General features: G+C 54.4%; 1 protein-coding gene across 5 annotated transcripts in view; it reads left to right on the forward strand.

Moving 5' to 3' along the window:
• The window catches only part of PPP2R2C (protein phosphatase 2 regulatory subunit Bgamma), a 245,247-nt gene that overhangs the window by 189,040 nt on the left and 33,407 nt on the right, over window positions 1–22,800 (forward strand). For all 5 annotated transcript variants that reach the window (XM_039468082.2, XM_039468084.2, XM_039468085.2 and 2 more), the window contains 4 exons: window positions 9–106; window positions 2,532–2,697; window positions 5,410–5,522; window positions 8,530–8,707. In XM_039468082.2, the coding sequence (XP_039324016.1) occupies window positions 9–106; window positions 2,532–2,697; window positions 5,410–5,522; window positions 8,530–8,707 (555 nt within the window). The remainder of the gene's footprint in view (window positions 1–8; window positions 107–2,531; window positions 2,698–5,409; window positions 5,523–8,529; window positions 8,708–22,800) is intronic.

Raw genomic sequence — 22,800 nt, forward strand, 5'->3', positions numbered from 1 at the left:
CCTCCCAGCTGACATCATCTCTACTGTTGAGTTCAACCACACGGGAGAGCTGCTGGCCACAGGTGACAAGGGCGGCCGGGTCGTCATCTTCCAGCGGGAACCAGAGGTGCGGAGCCCTGGGTCTGGTGGGAGGTGGGAGGTGGGAGGTGGGAGGGGTGGGGAACAGAGCCAGGCAGGAGGCAGGGGGGGCATGGTTTGAGGGGGATAAGCATTCTCAGGGGGGTGGTGTGGTGGGAGGCGGTAGGGGATGACACTCCAACCCACAGGAGGGCTTTTAACTGGCAGGAGGTGTGGGGCGTCCTGCCTGGATCGCATCTCCCAGGGGCAGGGATCCCAGGGGTGGGAAAGGGATGCTCTGGAATGCCAAGGCGGGAGTGGCGGGCGGTGGCGGGGCTGCCAAAGCCATGTTCTGAGCCCCTGCCCTCAGCCCATGTTTGCGGAGAGCTCCCTGCATCCCACGCTCTGTCCTAGACCCCGGACGAATGGTCAGGACGTGGTACAGCCAGCTGCTGCCCCAGCTCGTGCCTCCAGTGAAAGCTTCCTCTGCCTGGGTGAACTGCGTTGTCCTGGCCAGATCGGGGAGTGGGGAGTACTCCACTCTTGCCCAGCTGTCACAGCCCCCAGGCTGGGCTAAGTGCTTTCTGCTCGGGCCTGGGCCCTCATCCTCACCCCTGTCCTCACCCCCACCCCTGGGGGCTTGTTGTCCAGCAGAACTCTGGGTAAGACGGCAGTGGCCTGGACAGCCTGCCCAGGGCCACATTTCTGGAACACGAAACAGCCTCAGGACAAAAGCCTGTTCACTGAGAACACTTGCTAAATATTCTGGAGATGCTTCTTGTTTCCTCTGCGCTGCTCACGTCCGAGGGTCAGGTCCACACTCCTTTGACAGATGAGGAAACTCAGAGGAGTCACCCAGCTAGTGAACAGCAGACCAGGGATGGAAGCCCGGCTCCTTGACACCAGGACAGTGGTCAGCAGCTTCACACATCAGCGGGCCTCAGAGAGGGGCGTCTCCCCCAGCAAACATGGACTGTGCCTGGAATTAGATACAGAAGACATCCAGGAATCCAAGGAGGAGGGAGGAGGGGATGGAGCAGGAGAGGAAGGGGAGGGGAGGAGGAGAAGAGAAGGTGGAGAAGGGGCGGTGTGCGGGGGGAGCGGGGGCGAAAGGAGGAACTGTGGAATCATCTTTTCTCCCATTCACTCCTGAGCATGGCCCCAGAGCTGAGGCTCCTTGAGTCTGACTTTACCTTGGTGGTTCACATAACCCGCCTCTCGGTGACCGAATGGGTGCAATGCGGTGTGGCCATTCCCCTCATTTTATTGATGAGGAGCCCAGAGTGCAGAGGGTGACAAGAGTTTACAAGGAGCACGTCCTAGCTGCATATCAGTTCCCCAAACACGGCTCTCAGCTGGCACCTGTGGGCTTCACCGGGTGCACCAGGTGTCCCCCCAGGGGCCGCGAAACCCAACCTTCTTTTTGCCAGACTGCAGAAAGAAGCTAGCTTGGTCCGTGCAATTTTCTCCCTTTTGAATTTTTCTCCTTTAATTTTTTTCTTTATTCTGGTCACACTGACCTTTGTCACAGCGAGTGCTCATGGGAAGTGAAGTGAATTCGAAGCAGAAATATTGGAGAACTTTGAAGCTTTTCAAAAGCAAGACAGGGATAGAAATATAAAAATAGATACTTAAAAAATGACCAGGAAATCTTGAGATTGTGCTGGGCTGAATGTCTCCATTTGTTCCTGGCTGGGGGCTCGTGCTGTCCTATGAACTTGAACTGTCTCCTGGGAGCGTGGTCCCTGGCGCACACAGTGGACTCACCGCCTGACTATTTCGGGAGCTCCGGGGTGAAGGGGTCTTTATTAGAAGGAGCGCTGCTGCCTAAACCAGGCCAAGCACTGCTGAGGAAAGCCAGGGACAGATTCTAATCCAGGCTTGACATTGCAAGACATTCTGTCCCAATGTTAAAGTCAGCTCCAGCATTCATTTATTCCCCAAGTCAGGACTGAGTTGCCCAGGTGGAATCCAGGAGCAGGTCAGGTCAGGGCCTGAGACATGAGGGTGGCCCAAGCTGGGCCTTGGCGTCAGGCAGGCCTCAGCAAAGGGGTGCTGGCTGGTGAGTGGACTCGGCTCTGGGAAGTCACTTCGCCTCCGAGTCTCTGTGGGTCTGTAAAATGGGGAGAGTCATGGTGCTCAGACCAGAGGAGGCCTGGAGGGTAGAATGCGATGGGCTGTGGAGCACTCAGCGGGGTGTTCAGCACGTAGCAGGCGCCTGGGGACATTCGCATTAGGAAGGGCGCTGGCTCGGGTGTGCGTGCGTGTGGGACTGAACAGGTGCGGGGCTTTTCCCTGGCACACCGCGAGCCATGAGCCGGTTAAACTGCGGAGAGTTTCCTTTGACCCTGGAATTGGATTCCGGGCACGGCTTGGCGCCTGGTCCCTTGGCTGGCCTGGCCGGGCCCCCGGAAGTCCTAGCCGTCGCCCTGCGGGTCACGGTGCTCAGGCCCCTTCTCCGGGTTTCCCTGCAGAGTAAAAATGCACCCCACAGCCAGGGTGAGTACGACGTGTACAGCACTTTCCAGAGCCACGAGCCGGAGTTTGACTATCTCAAGAGCCTGGAGATAGAGGAGAAGATCAACAAGATCAAGTGGCTTCCGCAGCAGAACGCCGCCCACTCGCTCCTGTCCACCAACGGTGAGGCACCGCCTGGCCTCTGGGGCACGTGCGCAGGCTCTAGATGTTTCTACCAAATGCTGGTTTGTATCTCACTTACATTGTGAGCAGTTTTCTATGTCTTCAGAGTGTCTAGAAAATCATATTTTGAGCGGCACGTAAATCCCACGAGTGAGTATGCCAGAACCCCGCAGCTGCTCCCCGTGGCTGGACACAGGGCTGCCCCCTGCTGTGAATAGCACGGTCCGCCGCCATCCAGGACACCTTTTTTTTTTTTTTTTTTTTTTTTTTTGAGACAGAGTTTCGCTCTCGTTGCCCAGGCTGGAGTGCAATGGCGTGATCTCTGCTTACCATAATCTCCATCTCCTGGATTCAAGCGATTCTCCTGCCTCAGCCTCCCAAGTAGCTGGGGTTACAGGCATGAACCACCAGGCCTGGCTAATTTTGTACTTTTAGTAAAGAGTTGGGGTTTCTCCATGTTGGCCAGGTTGGTCTTGAACTCCCGATCTCAGGTGATCCACCCGCCTCGGCCTCCCAAAGTGCTGGGATTACAGGCGTGAGCCACTGCGTCCAGCCCTGCTGGGCCATCTTTGTAGGCCTTTGCTTCAGAGTGAGGGAGTGTGATGGACAAGGATGCAGGTCGCAGACACAGTGGCCACTCAACACAAAGTTAACCCCTCCTCCCCACCGCAGAATCCCAGGCCCCCAGACTGGAGCTGTCACCTGCGACCTTGGGGGGCAGGAGGAGCAGTCTTGGTTTAGGAGCCTGACTGCCCTCTCAATCCTCCTGCCTCAGGGAGGACCATGTGCCCTCAGGCCCTGGGGCTCTTGGCCTGACACCTGCTTCTCGGGGTCCTCTGAGGGAGTGGCCGGGGCTGTCCTCCTTGGCTCGCCATGGGCCTGGGTCCCCCACTCGCACCCCTGCTCATCCTCCTTCACTGGGGCCCCTGCTGACCCAGGCAGCCTGGGGGGTTGGGCAGGACACACCTGGATTCTTTTTTTTTTTTTTTGAAAGATGGTATCTTACTCTGTCACCCAGGCTGGCGTAGAGTGGCATGATCTCGTCTCACTGCAACCTCCACTTCCTGGGTTCAAGCAATTCTTCTGTCTCAGCCTCCTTAGTAGCTGAGATTACAGGCATCCGCCACCATGCCCAGCTAATTTTTATATTTTTCAGTAGAGATGGGGTTTCACTACATGTTAGCCAGGCTGGACTCGAACTCCTGACCTCAGGTGATCCACCTGCCTCAGTCTCTCAAAGTGCAGGCATGAGCCACTATACCCAGGCAGGACACCAGGACACACCTGCATTCTGTTCCTGCTCTGCCTCCCTTGGGTGATGGCCTTGCTTTCCTGAGCCTCGGCAGGGTGGACGCAGCTCCTTTCTGGTTGGTGCTCACTCGACCCCCTGAGAACAGGACCGCTGCAAGAGCATCCGCCAGGCTTCGAAGCGCTGTCCCCACGCCTGCCCCGGGATGTCCACGTTCCTCAATGGGGCCTCTGTTGCTTTCCTGAACTTGGCCAGGCTCAGCTCCTGCTGGCCTGCCTGTGCCTGAAGGCTGCCCTTGCCCTGCACCTGGCCAACTCCCTCCTCACCCCATAAGCCTCACTGGGTCCCAGCCTTTCTGACCTCTCCGCTGAACCAGGCATCCCTCCTGTGACACTTTGGCTCCTCTTAACTCAGGCTTACCCGACTCCGGGCACCTGCCATTCTGATGGTGTTCTCCCGCCAGGCTCCTCAAAGGCAAGGTCTGTGTCCCCTAAGCGTCCCTGCACAGCAAGCCTCTCACCCGAGCCAGCATGAGAGGTTCTCCCAAGGACAGTCCCTGGGGGCCAGGAGCCTCGGGTGCATGCTAAGCCCCATGCACCTGCTCTTTTTAAAAATATTTAAGAAGGACTTGTCAGCCATGTGCGGTGGTTCATGCCTGTAATCACAGCACTTTGGGAGGCTGAGGTGGGCAGATCACTTGAACCGAGGAGTTTGAGACCAGCCTGGGCAACATGGTGAGACTCCCTCTCTACCAAAAGTACAAAAAATTAGCCAGGCCTGGTGGTGAGCACCTGTAGTCCCAGCTACTCAGGAGGCTGAGATGGAAGGATCCTCTGAGCCCAGGGAAGTCGAGGCTGCAGTGAGCTGAGATGGTGCCACTGCACTCCAGCTTGGGCGACGTGAGCGACACCCTATCTCAAAAGAAAAGAAAGAAAAAGACATTTCACTTTCCTCCCGCCTCTCTGGAGAAAAGGTCATCTTTCAGTATTCCCTGTAGTCCCCTCCCCTACAAGCTTCCCACCCTGGTTTTGAATCCCAGCTTCACTCTTTCCTAATGGCGGGGCCTCGGGCACCTTTCAGATGCTCCACTGACACACCGGTGCCCCCCCAGGGCCTTCTCATCAACATGGTGGCATAGTGGTGTTTGTTTTGGCTCCTATAGTAGTCAGGGTTCTCCAGAGAAAAAGAATCAGTAGGGCATAAGAGTGAGAAAGAGAGAGGGGGATTTATTTTAAGGAACTGGCTCACGTGACTGCGGAGGCTGGCTGGTCCGAAATCTGCAGGGAGGCCACAGGCTGGAGGCCCCGAGGCCAGCTGTAGTCCTACAGTTCCATCCAAAGCCGCCTGTGGGCAGAACCCTCCGCCCTCGGGAGGGCCTCATGATCTCACCTTCTAAAGTGGATCGTCTCTTCCGTCTGGCTGCTTAATTATGTGACTTGTTTTATTTTGTTCTGTTTTTAAAGATAAAACTATCAAATTATGGAAGATTACTGAACGAGATAAAAGGCCTGAAGGATACAACCTGAAGGATGAAGAAGGGAAGCTTAAGGACCTGTCCACGGTGACGTCACTGCAGGTGAGCCCCGGTTGGCGGAGACAGGCGCACGCCTCTTTATTAAACACTGAGGATTTTAGGGCTTGAAAAGCCTTTGACGTGCAGACCCTGGCTGGGCTTCTGGCTGCTGGGCGGTCATGGGCATCTCCCTGCCCCTTGCCTCCGTTTCCTCACCAGCAGCATAGAGATCACCACATTTCCTCTAGGCATCTTGTGAGCATGCAGGGTGGTGGTGCATGGCTATAAAGTGCTTTCCACCTGCAGCTGAGGATGGAGAGCAAGGCAGATAATCCCTTGTTACAGGAAGGGAGAAACCGAGGCAGCGACTCACCTAAAACCACTCAGCTGAGTGAGTACACAGAGGCAGGAGGAGAATGGGTCAGCAGAGCTTTGTGGTTCCTAAGTCCTTTACTGAGGGCAGAGGGAAGCCTGGACCGCGTGAGACCTACAGCATCTCCAAAGACCTGAAACAGACATGTCTGAAACACGCACATGTGCCCAGAATCCAGGGAGCTGCCAGAAATAGAAAGCGGTAGTCAGTGCTCTTCTTGAGAAGGAGAAATACATGTTTAAATGCATTGGCCTAAATGACTGGCAAATTGCACAAATGGATTCTAAGGAAGCGGGCAGCTGATTAGCTTCAATGTTGAGTAATGAGGGTGATGGCGCTCCCTGTCCGGCCCCGCGTCCGGAGGAAGTTAATGAGGGTTTCCTGTAGAGGGAGGTGTTTGATCACCCTGGTGTTTGGGGGAGAGCCCACTGGCCTTGAGGAATCCTGTTTATGTCCCTCCCAGCGTTGGAAGTTTTTCTCTGCAAGTCACACACTTCCCAAGACACTTAACTGTCACTGAGAACATGGGTCCCGGTCTGACCTCATCCTGCCTCTCACCTTGTGTGCTTCTGATGTCATCCACGCCACACCCACCCTGCACAGTTCAGGCTGGAGGCCGCTGTTATTTACTAAGGAGCTGCTCCCCGCTAGGCTAGTCCTTGGGGTCCTAGAGGTGAGCAAGATTCAACTCAGTGCCTGTCCCCAAAGTGTCCCCAGCCCTCAAGGAAACGGACATGGAATCAATATCACACTGGTGGTCAGTGCTGTGACAGAGGAACACAGAGGGGCTGTGGGCACCGCAGGAGGCCTTTCTCTACTTTGTCAATTCGGGGAACTCTCATACATCCTATAAAACCCCACTGGCCTTCATCTCCATGAAGCCTTTCTGCACAGGCCAGATGAAATTCGTGATCTTTCCTGTGCCCACTCTTGCCTTTTGGATCCAACACTCTTCTGTCCTTATGCTTGTGTCTTCCTTGCCCCTCACCTTGACTAGACTGTGGCTTTACGGAGGCAGCATGTTTTGTTCATGAAACCCCTAAACCTTCAGGGAAGGTTTCTTTTCTCTCTTCCTCTCTTCCCTAAAAAACTGGTTTCGCGCTCTGGTTTTTGGTGGATGGCAGGGAATGGCTGGAGCCCTGGGCAAATTGGGTCTCAAGGCTGCTGGGAGAAAACAGAAAGAAATGTTGCCAGGAGGGGAGAGGTGGACTGAGATGCCAAGACTTTGCTAAGCCAGTGATGCTCAGCCTTCCTCCAGAGCAGCTGGACTCCCTCTCTCTCCTGGGAGTCCAGGGATCCCTGGAGTGGGCAGTGGCTGCACCTCGAAGGAAGGGAAGGTTAGCAGCTTACCTAGGATATCTGACACAGGAATACCTGCAGGGAGGATGCCTTGGAGGAGTCTAGACACACTAACACCGACTCCCAGGCACACAACCTAGAAGCACAGACAGAGCGGCAGCGACACAAGAACCACCCAGAGCCAGGCTGCCACTCACACCGGTGCTGCTTGCACACACTCACACACGCACACATGCATATACACGTATACTCACTCATGCAGGCACACTCATGCACACTCATATGAACACACTCAAACACGTACTCTCGCCGTGCACACTCCCATGCACACACCGGGTGCCCTGGTGCATGGGAAAATCTAACGTGGGCTACAGAGCTGCATCTGCTCCGAAGAAGCTCAGTGCTTATCACTCCTACAGCTACAGCACCAAGGCTGTCACCTCCCATCTCAGCTGTTCCCTGGGAGCTCATTCACTCATTCACTGGAGAGCCTCTCTGCTAGGCCTTGACCCGAGCACCAGAGAGATGGAGAGAGAAGCAAGAGATGAGATGAGGCCTTGCCCCCCTAGCGGGTCCAAACACTGGGAAAGCTGATAGGACCAGATGACAGCCTCAGGGTTGGTCAGGGCTGTGACAAGGGACCTTCAGGCTTGCGAAAGCTCAGTGTCTGATGCCACGGCAAGGACCCCTCACACCAACCCTCCAAGATGAAAATTTGTATGCGTTGGGGTAACTCCACTGTTGTAACAAAACAACCCTGGCAGTCCAGGGCCAAACACAGAAATGCATTTTTCACTGTGGGAAGGTCTAGTATGGGTGTGCTGGTTGGGACACAGCTCTCCTGCAGGTTCCGTCCATCCCCATCCCCGAAGCCTCCATGCCTAAGGCTTGGGTCCTCACCCTACAGGCAGGGAAGGAGCTCCTGTTGCTTAGCTGAATCCGGGCCAGGCATCACTTTGCTCGCATCCCATTGGTCAGAACTAGTCATGTGGCCATGCCCGGGTGCAAAGGTTGCTGGGAAATGCAGTCCACATGTGGATAGCCATTTCCCAGTGACAACATTGCATTGTAGGAGGGAAACAGGGAGGCTTGGTAGACAATTGGCTGGTTCCGCCATGGTATCTTTTCATTTCATTTTAGAGTTGAGGAAATTGGGGTGCAGGAGGGTTCCCCACTTACTCACAGACCTGCAGCGGGTAAGCGTCCATGCCTCTTTTGCAGGGCTGGTGGCTGGTGGGCATTCGCCATCTGTCACTGCCTATTTTAGACCATGGAGGATCAGGATGGACGCCCACCTCTGTGTTTTGGCCTCCTGTTTGGATCACGTGCCCAGGGCATGCGATATCCAGATGCCACTGCCTGGCCCTCACCTCCACCCTTCCTCTCCCTCCTCTGCAGGTGCCGGTGCTGAAGCCCATGGACCTGATGGTGGAGGTGAGCCCTCGGAGGATCTTTGCCAACGGCCACACCTACCACATCAACTCCATCTCTGTCAACAGCGACTGCGAGACCTACATGTCGGCGGACGATCTGCGCATCAACCTCTGGCACCTGGCCATCACCGACAGGAGCTTCAGTATCCTTCGCTGCAGCCCGGTGGCACCTCCCGTGGGCAGGGTGGCTTCCGGCGGGCGGCAGGTTTGGTTTGGTTGTCAGCCAGCTGGTTTGGGGGTGTCTGCATTGTTTAACTTCTTTGGCGAGTCGCCTCTGGCTCCCAGTATGCCGGTGAGGCCCAGATACAGAATTATATGTCGCATCTGTTTCTGAAAACCACAAAGTCAACATTGCTGAGCATTGCATGTAACCCATCGCCTCCTCCAGGGTGGCCATGATCCCCCTCATCCTGGGGCCTCACCAGAGGCGAGGAAGGAGACAGAGTTCAGGGTTCAGCTGCTTTGAAGGGACTGCTAACCTGGCTCAGCATCCACTGAAGGTTCCTCAGGGCCTACCTCTCCCCCACCACCGTCCCCCGCTGGGCCCCAAGGCAGGCTGTGTTAACAACCAGGATGTCAGAAACCCAGCTGGGTTGGGGTCCTGGGAACCCCCTGCTCAGTGTTCCCCTGTGTCAGGGCAAGGTAGGGGCAACAGCATTGACGATTCCCACTGACTGCTGGGGGGAGAGCTGGTGATGACATGAACACTGGCCTGCAGGCAGGGCGAGGCTTGGCCTGCCCTTGGCTGGTGAGTGAGCAGGCAGTTTGCTGAGATGTCACTATTCTGCATACAATGATAATTATAATAACATAGAGTGAGGCTCTTTGACTAACATCACGCATTCATTTTAACTCATTTCATCTTCACACAACCCTATGAGGTAGGTACTGTTATAAATCCCCTTTACAGATGAGGAAACTGAGTCACAGAGCACCCAAGTTAACTTACTCAAAGCTTACTGCCAGCAAGTGTCAAAGCTGGGCTTCAAACCCAGGCCCTCCCGCCCCAGAGTCCCCGCTTCTAACCTCCACCCCACATTGCCCTTTGTGGAGGACACTGCCCGGGTGTGTCTCAGAAGGGGTGGGAAGACCCACCTGAGAGCCTCCGAGCAACCGGATGGCCTCCCGACACCAGGCAGCGTGGGCAGCCAGCGCTGGTCAGGAGTGGGCTGTGTCCCTGGGAGCAGCAGAAGCCGGGACAGCTGTGGGGCGCAGGGGAGGCCCAGAGCAGTCTGGGAAGGGTGAAAGAGTAACAAACGGCTTTTGTGGGCTGAGAGCCAGGTGTGGCCAGAGAGCCTTAGGCAGGGAGAACCTCAGGAAACAGGAGGAAGGGAACAGAGCAAAGCGTCAGATGTCCCCTGAGTCAGCCAGAGGGCTCGGGGCACATGCGTGGGTGTCAGGGGCAGAAAGTCTGTGTGAGTCTTACTGCCACCTTCAAGCTCTGTGACTCTGGGTGAGTGACCTCCCTCTCTGAGCCTCTGTCTTTTCAGTCCTACCTCGCATAGATCTGCCAGGTGCTGTCAGTGAGCCCCTCTGTGTGATGCCCCCAGCACTTGGTCAGCACTTGGGGGTGTCAGGAAGCATCAGCATCTCTCTCCCTTCTCCTCTCCCAAAGTCATGGAGGACCCAGAGCTGGGAGGCTGGACTGGGATGGCCGGAAAGGTTGCAGGAAGGATTAGGGCCTGAGCTGCTATGAAGGGTTGAAGCTCAGATTTCTCGGGATGTAGAGGGCTGGGCTGGGCATCTGTCTATCCCTCCATTGAGGCCATCGGACCCCACCTGTCCACAGTGTCAGAGTGTCAGTTGGTTAGACTGTTCCTGCTGTGTGAGCATGTTTGAGGTACACAACTGTAAGAGAGCATCGGGCCAGGTGGTATCAGGGGCTGGAGCAGCGTGGGTGGTGGCTCTCTGGGCTTCCTGCCTCTGCTGTCTTCTGTGGCTTCAGTCTCAGGCTCTGCATCATGGCCAGTTGGTGCCAGTAGTTTGGGCCCCACCCTCCCAGAATAAAGTCCAGGTGAAATGAGACCAGCTCTCTCTGAACTGTCCCACCAAGACCCTAGATGGCACCCCGTGAGCTCTAACTGGGGGCGAATGCCTTGCTGTGATCTGCCAGGCGGGACTCCTGGACCTCTCCCTGGTGCTGTAGGGAGTCAGCTCCACCCCCAGCCCCTGTATGTGGAGAGGGGCGGTCTCCTAGCAGGAGCTGCAGGTCTGCGAATGGGGAAGGTGCAGGGCTCACGGCGCTGCCTGGACAGTGCTGTACTGTTTACAAATCAGCCTGCCGTTCATTGTCTCAGTGGTGTTCAGATACAGTGGTGATATGATGATCATCCCATTTCATAGATGAGGAAACGGAGGCTGGGGAGATGAGGGACTGGCCCAGAGCCCCCAGTTGGCAGGGGCACAGCTGGAGCTCACGCACGGGCCTCCACGCCTGGTCCAGGGCTTTTGCCCTGCCCTCAGCCTGCCTCCTGCAGCCCTGGGACGGTGGCAGCCACCCTCCTCGAGCTCCTACCTCCTTCCTGCTGGGCTTGGGTGGGATGGTCATCCCTGCTTACTTTTCCTGTCTTGCCTGCTGTGATGATTCGGAGACACTGTGGACGCGGACGCCCTTTATAAAGACCCATAGCGCCCTGGGGTATGCACAGGATGCTGCTTCATTTCATTTATCCAACTGTTCATTCCCTGTGCCTTTAGTCCCAGGCCTGGACATGGAATGAATGGCAGAAACTCACCCCTTCCCTGCAGGACTCAGGGGCTGTTGGGGACACAGCCCCGATATGGCAGTGTAAGGGAGGGCGTCATCCCTGCTGTAGCCCAGGGTCTGGACGAGCTGCTGTGGGCAGCCAAGGAGGTGAGAGAAGGAATTTGGGTGGGAAGCTCCCTGGGCTGCAGGAGGCTGCCTGAGAGCACAGGTGTGTGGGAGGCGGATGCGGGAGGAGGCGGAAGGTGCCAGAGCTGTGGCGCTGCGGGTGGTGCAGGCAGGAGCCTTTCTCCTGGGGCGGGACCCCAAACACGTCATTCACAAAGCCCCACAGCTGAGCCTGCCTCCCTATGCCACGCGCGCTTCCCTTTAAGTTTTCCCATTTTTAAAAACTCATTTTCTTTGAATCGAGTTGCTTTATTTTTGCCTAAGTAACTTTCTTTTGAAAGGGAATTGAATTTCACCAGCATGAGTTAAAATAAAACATATCACATAGGATAAATAGGATAAACAGTTAAAATAAAACATATCACATAGGATAAATAGGAGGTAGCCGTGACCATAAAGGCTATCCACACAAAACAGTGGGAATAAGATCCAGCCTCAGCCCTGTCCCCTGGAATGTTCTGTGATAATAGACCGCTCTGTCTGCACTCACAGGGCGGCAGCCACCAGGCCTTGCTCCGGCTGAGTGCCTAAAACGTGGCTCGGTGACTGATGAACGTCATTGTTAATTTGATTTAGTTCTAGTGGATTCAGACTTCAAACAGAATAGCCACGTGTGGGCAGCGGCCACTGAACAGGATGCTGCAGCCTCTCTCCAGGCTGCCCTTAGACCCAGAACTGGTTCTCTCTGAGAAGATGGAGGTAACATGTGCTTCAGGGTTAAGGTAGGAGAGGGCAAGACAGAGACAGATGCCTCCTTCGTTCATCAGAAGGGTTGAACCCTGTCTCGGTGTCTGCATCTTTATTACATTACTGGAGGCTCTGCTGACTTCCCACCTGCCTGCTTCCCGGGACGGGAAGCTGTTGAGCTATTGACGTACCGTAAGCAGGGGTGCGTCACTAGCCAGCTTTGGAGGTGCCGTGGTTCTGTGTTGTGGGTGGATTGGATTGCAGCAGACAAGGCTGGCGGCCTGGGGACCAGCAAGGAGACCCAGGGAGAGAGAGTGAGAGGCAGAGCCAGAGCGTGGCCATGGGCGGGAGGCGGCGGAGGAGTGAGATTGTGAGGCTGGCGATGTCATAGGTTTACGTTGTATCATAACTATTTTTGGATTGAGGTGACCACAAAGACATTTGAACAAGTTAGTTGTGAATAAGAAAAGGGGGTTGGTTCATCCCATTACTGCAGAGCCCTCCCTGGTCACTATCGTCAGCCTTGCCTCCAGCCCTGTCCCGAACACACAAATTGTGCCCTGTCCACATGTTGCAGAGCATACCATTTACCAGCAGGTATTTATTAAGTACCTACTGTGTGCCAGGCCTCATTGATGATCCTGGAACTAGATAAAGATTCTACCCCCAGGAGTGGACATGTGATAAACCACTAGTAAAATACCTGGCATTGGAGCAGGTGGTCCGTGGGTGCTATGGGGGCTCGGTGGCCCAGCCACCAAGCCGTGTATGTTTCTCTCCAGCCACGCCTGCTGCTGGCTGCAGGTCTCCGGTCAGTAGAGGGTGAGCCAGGGTATGGTTGTGCCAAGTGTAGACGAGGAGCTGATGGTGTGTGCAAGGGAGTGAAAATAATGATTATTGACCAAAGAATCTGAGTCAGGTGAGGGACAGTGACAAGGGTGGCGTATTGGCAGATCAAGGGCCCCTGTGGATCCTGGGAACTCCCCTGGTTGCACACCCTACCGTGTAACTCAGTGTCAGATCTCTGTGTAGCTTCCCATTCTGTGAAAACGATTATTAATTGAAATATACAGCACCCTGGTCTTAGCGATGGAGGAGTGTGTGTCTGTAGCATGCTGAAGATTCTGAGCTGGGCTTGAGGCAGCCCTGACTGGGGAACTGAGGCTTTTGGCAGGAGTTGAGTGCAGTCTTCAGGGGCGTGCAGTGACCGTGGAAACCTCCCCTGATTAGATCAATTCACTTGGGAACCTCAGTGCACCTGGCTCTTTCCATGGCCTGCTGCCGCTTGGCCAGAGCAGTGACAAGACACGGACCCAGGGCTCACACCATGGAGACAAGCCTCACTTGGCAGGGAAGGTGTCAGGACTCTGGGCTGCAGGTGCCGTGATGGGGCTGATCGCAGCTGAGTAATGAGAAGAGGCGTTTCATTTCTGACATGGGGGGAGGCCAGAAAGGCAGCTGAGACTCCATGCGGAGCTGGGAATTGCTCTGAATTTTTGAGACACCTTTTGAGCAAGTCTCAGTGGGGCGGATTCTGGCTGTCAGAGGGTAACAGTTCTGATTAGTCCTGACAAGAAAAACCCAGGATCGGGAGGCCTGTACACACCCAGAGCCAGGGGAAGGCGTGATCTGGACTTGCGGGTCACGTCCTTTTGACCCTTACTCTCTGTGGTCCTAGCTTGGCCTGATGACGCTGTTCAGTCCTCAGTGTCCACTGGAGGCTTTCCACAGCATTGCGTCTCTTAAGTCCAATCACTAACACTATCTGTCTCAGCAAAATTGATTTTTAGTAACCATGTCAAGAGAAAGGAAAACTTTTTCTTAGTAAAGGAGAAAAAGAGGGCATTGCTTTGACTGTTCAACAATGAGAAAGGTGGCTCAGAGGATATGTCTGCTGTAATTCCGTCACTGAGTCTCGGATGGAGGAAGGGAGCCTGGTAATACTGAGGCTCTGTGACCTGTCTCAGTGCAGTCACCAAGGCTCAAGCAGGAGGACCCTTCCAGCCTCCTCCCTCTCCCTCACCCTCAGAAGGAGAGGTGCCCAGCCCTCTCTACTCTCCCCCAGACACCTGCCCGAATCCTGCCCTGCCCTGCCCAGAAGCCTGCTGCACAGTTGTGAGATCAGCTCATCGAAACCTCTGGTCTGACCATGTCAACCTCCCTTAAAGCTCTCAGGGGTTCCCCTCTGGCTTCTGGAGAAAGCCTGGACCCCTCTACAGTGCCCTGTGCCCTTGGAGACCAGCCTCTGCCACCTCTCGGTCACACTCGCCGACTCCTTCAGTCACTGGGTCCCTGGCATGGGGCAGGGTGGGCAGAGCACTGCCATCCTAACCCATTGCCCGGGAGCCTCTGACCTGTCCTTGTCACAACCCTCCCAGGCTGGTCAGAGCCCCTCTAAGCCTGCAGCTCCTCGGCTGCCCCTGGTACTGTGACAGCCTCCCCCGTTTTATGGTGGAAGCCCTGAGATTGGGAGTCCAGGGTGAGGCCTTTCTGCAGTGCCTGCCCCACACAGGACCTGGTGATAGGAGGTACTTATGAACGGTTATAGATGGAGTGGTCCTGAAGTTCATCATTTCCATGTGGTCTTAGGATGTAGACACCTCCTTTTTGATCTGTGATCCTGGGGAATCAGAGATCCCAGACCCTAAAGTACTGGAGAAGGAGCCTGGGATCTGGGCTCTGGGCTCTGGTGGGCCTGGGCTCACACCCATTGCTCAGCCTCCTGGCCATCAGTTTCCCTGAATGTAAAATGGGAAAATTCCCTTTATAAGGATATTTGCAAGGAATAAAGAAATCTTTCACATAAAGAGCCTGGTGCCTAATTGGAGCCCAGCAAGAAGGTGGTTTATTTTGTCTCTTAAACAATAGCCCCTCAAATATTTAAGGTTGGTTCTCATGAAATCCTGGAATCTCTGATCGTTAAAACTCCTTTTTCCACAGTGCAATTTCAACATCTGTTTGAGCAACCTCTCATGTCCTTTAATACCAATATTTTGAGACTGTAAACAGCACTGGGTGATTTTTCCTGAGTTTGATCTGTCTTCAAGGTAATAAATTGCACAGGAGGTCTCAGTGGATGGACCTCTGCTTTATTTTTAGCACCCAGAGAATTTTGAAGATGGTTCGATTGATTTTTCTCTCCCTTAGTGATTTCTCATGGTGGAAGCTGGCATCACACCAATCCTCAATCTGGACTACATTTCTAATTCCCATTTACAGAGCAAGTCCTCTCGGCCAGGTGGGCTGGGGGTGGGGGGGACAGTGATTCTCTGCGGGAGGCTCAGAACCTTCATCAGCCTCTGCCTGCCTGAGGACTCAGCTTGTCCTCTGTGCAGAGAACAAAGGAGGGAGCAGACATGGCCCCTCTGCGTGCAGGCTCCGTGCTGGGCTACTGGACCCTGAGCCTGGGCTCCATCCCTGCCCCTGCCACTGACCCTGATCAGTCACTCAGTCTTTCTGCACCTTATTTTTCTCATCCACCCCATGTGAGCATGTCTCCTGTACCGGTGTAAAGGTGGAATGGCCAATGAGTATAGGGCCTGATATGGTGTAGACACGCAACCCTCACCAGCCTGTGACCCACTGTCGGGCACCTTACAGGCTGCCTCTTCATCATGCCCATGATGCTAATTACAGAAAAGGAAACTGGGCTGCCCTGCTCAGAGATGGCTCTGTTCACAGCATATCTGATAAGTAGAGCTGATGGCCAGAAGCAGCGCTGGGGGTCTGGAGCCCTGGGTTCTGACTCCAGCTCTGCCGCTACCTGCCTGTGGTTCTGTGCATTCACTGGTTCATTTGGCAGCATTGGCCAAGAGTCTACTCTGTGTTGGGCATCGTACTCGGAGCTAGGGAAGCAGACAGGGTCTCTGCCTGGGCCTGCAGCTACAGTTGTATGGGTTGTCTGCTGCCTAAAGGAAGCAGGTGAGTGGAGGCAGAAATCCAAGCCAAGCACCTTGGGAAGAAGGGACTTGTTTTTCAGTTCTGCATGGAAGAGCTGTCTTTTCATAATTGGCACAAAGGCACCTTTTTTTTTTTTTTGAGACAGAGTCTTGCTCTGTCTCCCAGGCTGCAGTCGTACAAGCTTGGCTCACTGCACCCTCGACCTCCTGGGGTCAAGCAATTCTCCTGTCTTAGCCTCTGGAGCAGCTGGGACTACAGGCACCTGCCACCACACTTGCTAATTTTTGTATTTTTAGTAGAGACAGGGTTTCACCTTGTTGGTCAGGCTGGTCTCAAACTTCTGACCTCAGGTTATCTGCCCGCCTTCGCCTCCCAAAGTGCTGGAGTTACAGGTGTAAGCCACCAAGCCAGGCCCAAAGGCACTTTTTGAGTGAATGTGGATCCTGATGCTGCCCGGGTGAACTTTGTAGGTGAGCAAGAAGATGGCCTTCTTCTTGTTCAAGCCTCAGTGAGTCCTGTGATCCCGTGGTCCGAATGCACCCAGAGTCCACCTGCCTCTTCCTCCCAGCACGTGTCCAAGCCCCTGTCATGTCTCGCCCTGGTCATGATGGTGAGCTGACTGGCCTCCCTTCTTAGGTCTAGGAGCCAGACTGCCAGGGCTTAGACCTTGGCCCCAAGACCTAGTGACTCTGCGGCCTCGGTCAGTTCACGTGGGCTCCCTGTGCCTCAACTCCTCACCCGTAAATCGAGAAGCCCCTGCTTGACACCGTGGGGCTGCTTGAGGACTGGGTGCTATGATGACATCTAGGAAGCCTTTAGGGCGGTGCCTGGCAAAGCACTCATCTGCAGCATCATCACTTCATCAGCTGTGTTTCCCCACGGATCTCCTCAGTCTGTTCTACAACATGAGTTTTTTTTTTTTTTTAACACCAGATCATGTCACTCCCTGCTCAGAACCCTTCAGCAACTTCTCTCAACTTGGAGTAACTCCACCTCTTTCTCTGGCTTCCAAGGCCCTGCAGGAGCTGGCCCTGACTTCTCCCTGGCTCACTTCCTCCTCTCTCCCCTTCCTCCCCGGCTCAGCCTTCCTGGCCCCCCACTCTTCACCATATTTCCAGCCATCTCCTGTAGCAGAGCCATTTTGCACTGGCTGTTCTCTCCACCTGTGAAGTTTCTCCACCCTCATCCACTCAGTGGACACCTTCTCAGAGAGGCCCTCCTTGTACGTCTGTCTCAACTAGTCCCTCCCCTCCCTGACTCCCTCAAGCCCCTTCCCTTGAGCCTTGGCCCCGACCTCATCCCCTGTTCATTTCCCACCTCCTGCTCCTAGACTGGCAGCTTCATGAAAGCGGTGATTTTGTTTGATTTACCTGGAATAATACCTGGTCCAGAGTAGATGCTCCAAGAACGGAACCAGCACAATAAAGTGAGATGGGTGTAGGAAAAGGTGGGGAGGAACGCAGCCTCCTTGGAAGGTTCTTGATTAAAAAGCATTGGCACTGAGGCTTCTGTCCTGGGCCTGCCACGTGGTTCCCTGGCAGGCTGCTTGCTGCTTCTTCCTGGACACCGATTTCCCCTTCTCTTGGCTGGACTGGTGTCCTGAAGCTGGCTTTCATTCAGACCTGGTTATCCTTGCCAGGTCTCCCTTGGTCTTGCTATGTGTGACCTTGTGTCTTGCCTGCTTGCTGGCATGATACAAGGTCACACATGGCTTGTCACAGCCAGGTGTGCACGGCTCTTCCCCAAACCATGTTCATGGACATTGCTTTGGAAGCTTGAATTTGGCCATGGGTGGTAGTATTTCTATGGATATCTCCAAACACCACAAAATCAATGTCTCCCCTCCCCAGAAGAGAAGATATTGTTTAAGTTACCAACACACCACTGCTGTGGGGCCTTCACAAGGCCAGTTGGTCACAGCCTCCACCACGAATCAGGGCTTCCTGCGTGCAGTGGCGCTGTCCATGGTGCTGACCCCGCTGTGCACCATCACTGCGTCCATTTCAGCATCTCCACCTCGCACCCCACTGTCACTACTTGGTGTGTTACACGGTGTTCTAAGCGTGCTACCCACGTTAACTGAGTGAATCCTCCCATAACACTATGTGGTAGGCATTATTAATATCCCCCTTTTACAGATGAGGAAACAAAGCCACAGTAAGTTTTAGTTATCTACCCAAAGTCAAACAGTGAAAGCGGGTGCTGGGGCTGGGATTAAGACTGCAGCTGCCTGGATGCAGACAGAACCCATGCACTTAACTGTCACGCGACACTACCTCTCAGTCATGATGATAACAGCCCCAGTTGCAGCCTGCCTGGCGCTGGGGTGAACAAAAATGCACGACACCGCTGGTTGCATTTCACTCTCCCAACTCTGCAGAAGCGGAGATGGGCTCTGAGAGGTGGGCTCCCTTGCCCAAGGCCCCTCTGAGCCCAGTGTCCTTCTGATGGCCTGTCCAGCTCTGTTGGGACAGCCATATTTCTTGGTTCTTCCTTTAGGTCCTGTGGAGAGACAGGCCCAATTGCAGGAGAGATTGGAGGTTGTTTTGTGATGAACATGCTGTCAGTAGCTGTGTGACATTCCTGACGTGTGCCCTGCAGGTGGGATGGTAGAGATATGAGACCCTGGCAGGCCTCCTGTCCCTTCCCGACAGACCTCCTTGGCATTTATAGAACTTGCTCCCTGTTAAAATCCTCTTGAGCCATGACCTGAGCCCCAGACCTTTGGCCTGCTTCCCTCTTCAGGATGGGTCCTGCCACCCCAGCCTCATGTCAGGACCCCCTCCCTCACAGCTCACACTCCATCACCTTGGAGCCTCTGCCTCCCCAGCTGCCCTCTTAGAATTCCTCCTTTCAGGCAGAGCCCATGCCCCCTCTGAGGCCTGCTAGCCCCGCATCCTCTCCAGCCTGGCTCTTGCCCTCTCTGCCTCCCTCCCTCATGCTGAGCCACCTGGCCTCTCACACCTCTGAGCCTTGCACTCCCCTTCTTCAGCCTCCTCTCCCCCTCTGACACACATACACCAAACACTTTCCTACCCCCTGACTGCCTAGATAACTCCTACTCACCATGGGCCTCAGAGGGCCCTTTCCTGACTCTACACCATCTCAGGGCCTCACTATAAATCTCTGACATGAGCACCTGTGTCTCTCTTGGGCCGGCGATTGATCATGGAGGTAAATCTGCTTCCCTGCCAGACAGGGAGCCCCTGTGGTCAGGGCAGGGTCTGGTCTGCTCCTTCTCGGTGCCGTGGGAGTACAGCTGCCTGGCTGCACATCCTAGCTCCATCCAACCTTGGACTCCCCCTCCCAGTTCTTGCAAACCAAGGCATGCCATTTGCCACAGACCCTCCTAGTCCTCCCGGGGGTGACAAGCACTGCACCTTTTGCATCCTGCTTAGTTGCATGCTTTTTTTCCAGAGAGAGAGAAAGATTCTGATTCTGAATTCTAATTTAACTAACTTTAACTTAACTGTAGCCATGTGCTGGGTCTTTTGACATATGTCATCTGGTGAAATCCTCATGACAGTTCTGCAAAGCAGAAGTTATCAACCCATTCTACAGATGAGAAAGCAGAGCACGGCAAGGCTGAGTTTTCAAGAGGTCTCACAGATGTTAGGCAGTGGAGCTGGACTTTCAAGCCTTGTGATAAAGAAGTCAGCACTTTCTTCCTTTTTCATAGCTTGGTTGATTCTAAGCACTTAGGAATCACATGAACTGGGCCGTGGTAGAGCTCTGAAAATAAGATCATGACACAGAGAGCAGGGCTCGGTGGCTGGTGCAGTGAGCGGTGAGATAGGACAGCGTCTTTCCCCTGATTCTAGCAAGCTGGGTTCTTCTCACTGCGAGGAATTGCATCATGGATAAGGTGTTCTGAGCAGAGAAGGGAAGGAAGCTGTTACAGGCTAAATTGTCTCTCCCATCCCCATTTGTATGTTGAAACCCTGACTCCCAGAACCTCAGAACGGCTGTATGTGGAGACAGGGCCTTAAAGGGGTGACTGAGTTAAAACAAGTCTGGTAAGGTGGGCCCTGATCCAATCTGACTGGTGTTCTTATAAGAAGAGGTGATTAAAACAGACAGAGATGTTAAGACGCAGGAACCAGCATGTCAGGATACCAGAAGGCAGCCACCTTCAAGCCGAGGAGACGGGCCTTGGAGGGAACCAGCCCCGAGGAAACCTTGTTCTTGGACTTCGGGCCTCCATAGCTGTGAGAAACACATACTGTTTAAGCCACTCGGTCTGTGGCATTTTGCCATAGCAGCCAGAATCCTCCTGTAGGGTCTGACGTGCCTTGGCCTGCATGCTTGCAGCTCATGTTCGTAGTCAGGTCATCTTTGGAGATTTGCTGAAAAGGCAGTTTTCCAAGACTCCTTCCATGTGCAGGAGGCCTTCTAGGGCACCTCCGCATCCAGCATCCCTGTGAGCCCAGGTGGGAGGCCTTTCGTGGCTCTTGGCCGGGCTGCCTCCCTCCCTGACTCCGGTGGCTGCTTGGTTGCCATAGCAACAGCTTTCTCCATCCTGAGAGCAGGCTCCTGCCGAGACAGCTGGATGAGCCTCACTGTGCTCTGTTAAATCCGTGGAGCCCCAGGCTGCAACCTTCGCTCTCATGGATCCCTGCTCTGCACCGGGCATCCCGCTTGCTGAGGACACAAGCCAGTCCAGCCAGCCTGGCATCGGGGCTCTTAGGGTGCTGACCCCACAGGGAGAGCTGCAGATGGTGTGGACATGCGTTTACTCCAGAACAGTGGGAGAAATGCTGACTGGAAGTTAGGGAGGCAGGATTTTAGTCCTTACTCTCCCAGGGCTCTGTGTGTGGTGGCCCTGGGCAAATCACTGCCCACCATGGGCCTCCCTCTCCTTCTGGGTGCGGTTGGCACATGGGCAGTTCCTTCCTGCAGGGGTGGACCATTTGCCTGGCCTCTGCTGGGGCACAGCTCTCTGGGTTATTACTGTGTCTCAAAGTTCAATTACTTGCTGTGGTTTTTAGATTAGCTTGTTGTGGGGTCTCCACCAGGGGCCTGTCATGATGTGAATATTTGCACACTACTTTGGCGTTTGTGGAGTGCTTTGCACACCTGCTTCTCACGTGAGTTCCTTGCCAGAACCAACCAGTGATGCTTCTTCATTTCCTGTGCCTGGCTGTGTTTCCGGTCAGCAGAGATTTGCCCCGTAGAGGAGCGAGCAGCCCTTTGTTCCTGTGCTCACCTTGCAGGAGAGGGCGGCTGGCGTGCAGACCAGGGCAGCTATCTCCTCCAGCCGCGTGTGAGGCTGGTGTGACTGTGGCCAACACGGTGAAACCCTGTCTCTACTAAAAATACAAAAATTAGCCAGGCTTGGTGGCGAGCACCTGTAATCCCAGCTACTCAGGAGGCTAAGGCGGGAGAATCGCTTGAACCTGGGAAGTGGAGGTTGCAGTGAGCTGAGATTGCACCACTGCACTCCAGCCTGGCTCATCTGGAACTCCTGACCTCATGATCCACCCACCTCAGCCTCCCAAAGTGCTGGAATTACAGGTGAGACCACCGTGCCCAGTTCTTTTTTTTTTTTTGAGATGGAGTCTTGCTGTTGTTACCCAGGATGGAGTGCAATGGCAGGATCTCGGCTCACTGTAGCCTCTGACTCCCGAGTTCAAGCAGTTCTCCTGCCTCAGCCTCCCAAGTAGCTGGGATTACGGTGCACACCACCACGCCCAGCTAATTTTTTTGCATTTTAGTAGAGGCAGGATTTCACCATGTTGGCCAGGCTGGTCTCAAACTCCTGACCCTACATGATCTGCCTGCCTTGGCCTCTCAGCCTCCCAAAGTGCTGGGATTACAGGTATGAGCCACTGTGCCATTTTTTTTTTTTTTTTTTTCCCAGACAGGGTCTTACTCTGTCATCCAGGCTGGAGTGCAGTGGCATGATCTCAGGTCACTCCAACCTCCACCTCCCAGGTTCAAGAGATTCTCTTGCATCAGCCTCTTGAGTATCTGGGATTACAGGTACCCACCACCATGCCCAGCTAATTTTATTGTATGTAATCAGCAGTGATTAATGCTTGCAAAAAGAAAAAGCAAAAAAAAAAAAACTATAATTAAGCAAAGTAAAAGAAATGTTTATTTTAGGGGACAGAGGAGATTTATAGGAAGATACTTTGTTAAGGAGCATTCAGGCAGCGATCTGAAGGGCATGAATGGGAGGTCCCTGCAGCGGGAATGTTTCCATCACACCCTGGGCTGACTGGGCACCTCCTCCATGCGAACAACCTGCAGCTTCCTCTAAGGGGCATTGGGGCCCGGCTGTGGGGGGCTGTGGGCAGAGGAACCCAGGCTGGATTCGCAGTCAGGCACCCTGACTCAGGTATCAGCTCTGCTGCTCACTGACCGTGGAACCCTCTGAGACTGTCTCTGGATCTAAAGAAAGCTAAGCAGAGCGCCAGCTGCCTTCTGCACCCTGTTAGTGTGTGTTGGGGTGGGGGTAGGGCCAAATGATGGTGAATTTCTAAATTAGAAGGACTGTTCCCAGGGAAAGGTTCAGAGTCTTCTCTCCATCTAATATTCGTCCACAGATCAGTCATGCAGCGAACATATCCCAGGCACCAGCTCTGGGCAGGTCATGTGTGAGAAGTGTGGGGGCACAGAGGTGGATCCGGTGGGGGAGCCTGCACTGGAGCTGACCACAGAGAGGGAGAGGTGGGCACATACACAGCACGGTGGTCCTGAGGATGAGCAGATGGGTAGGGCCTCCCGCTGGTGTTCAGGCGGAGACACCATGACTCAGAATGTTACAGCAACTTC

The sequence above is a fragment of the Saimiri boliviensis genome, chromosome 3, assembly GCF_048565385.1.
Source record: "Saimiri boliviensis isolate mSaiBol1 chromosome 3, mSaiBol1.pri, whole genome shotgun sequence".
NCBI classification, from domain to species: Eukaryota; Metazoa; Chordata; class Mammalia; order Primates; family Cebidae; genus Saimiri; species Saimiri boliviensis.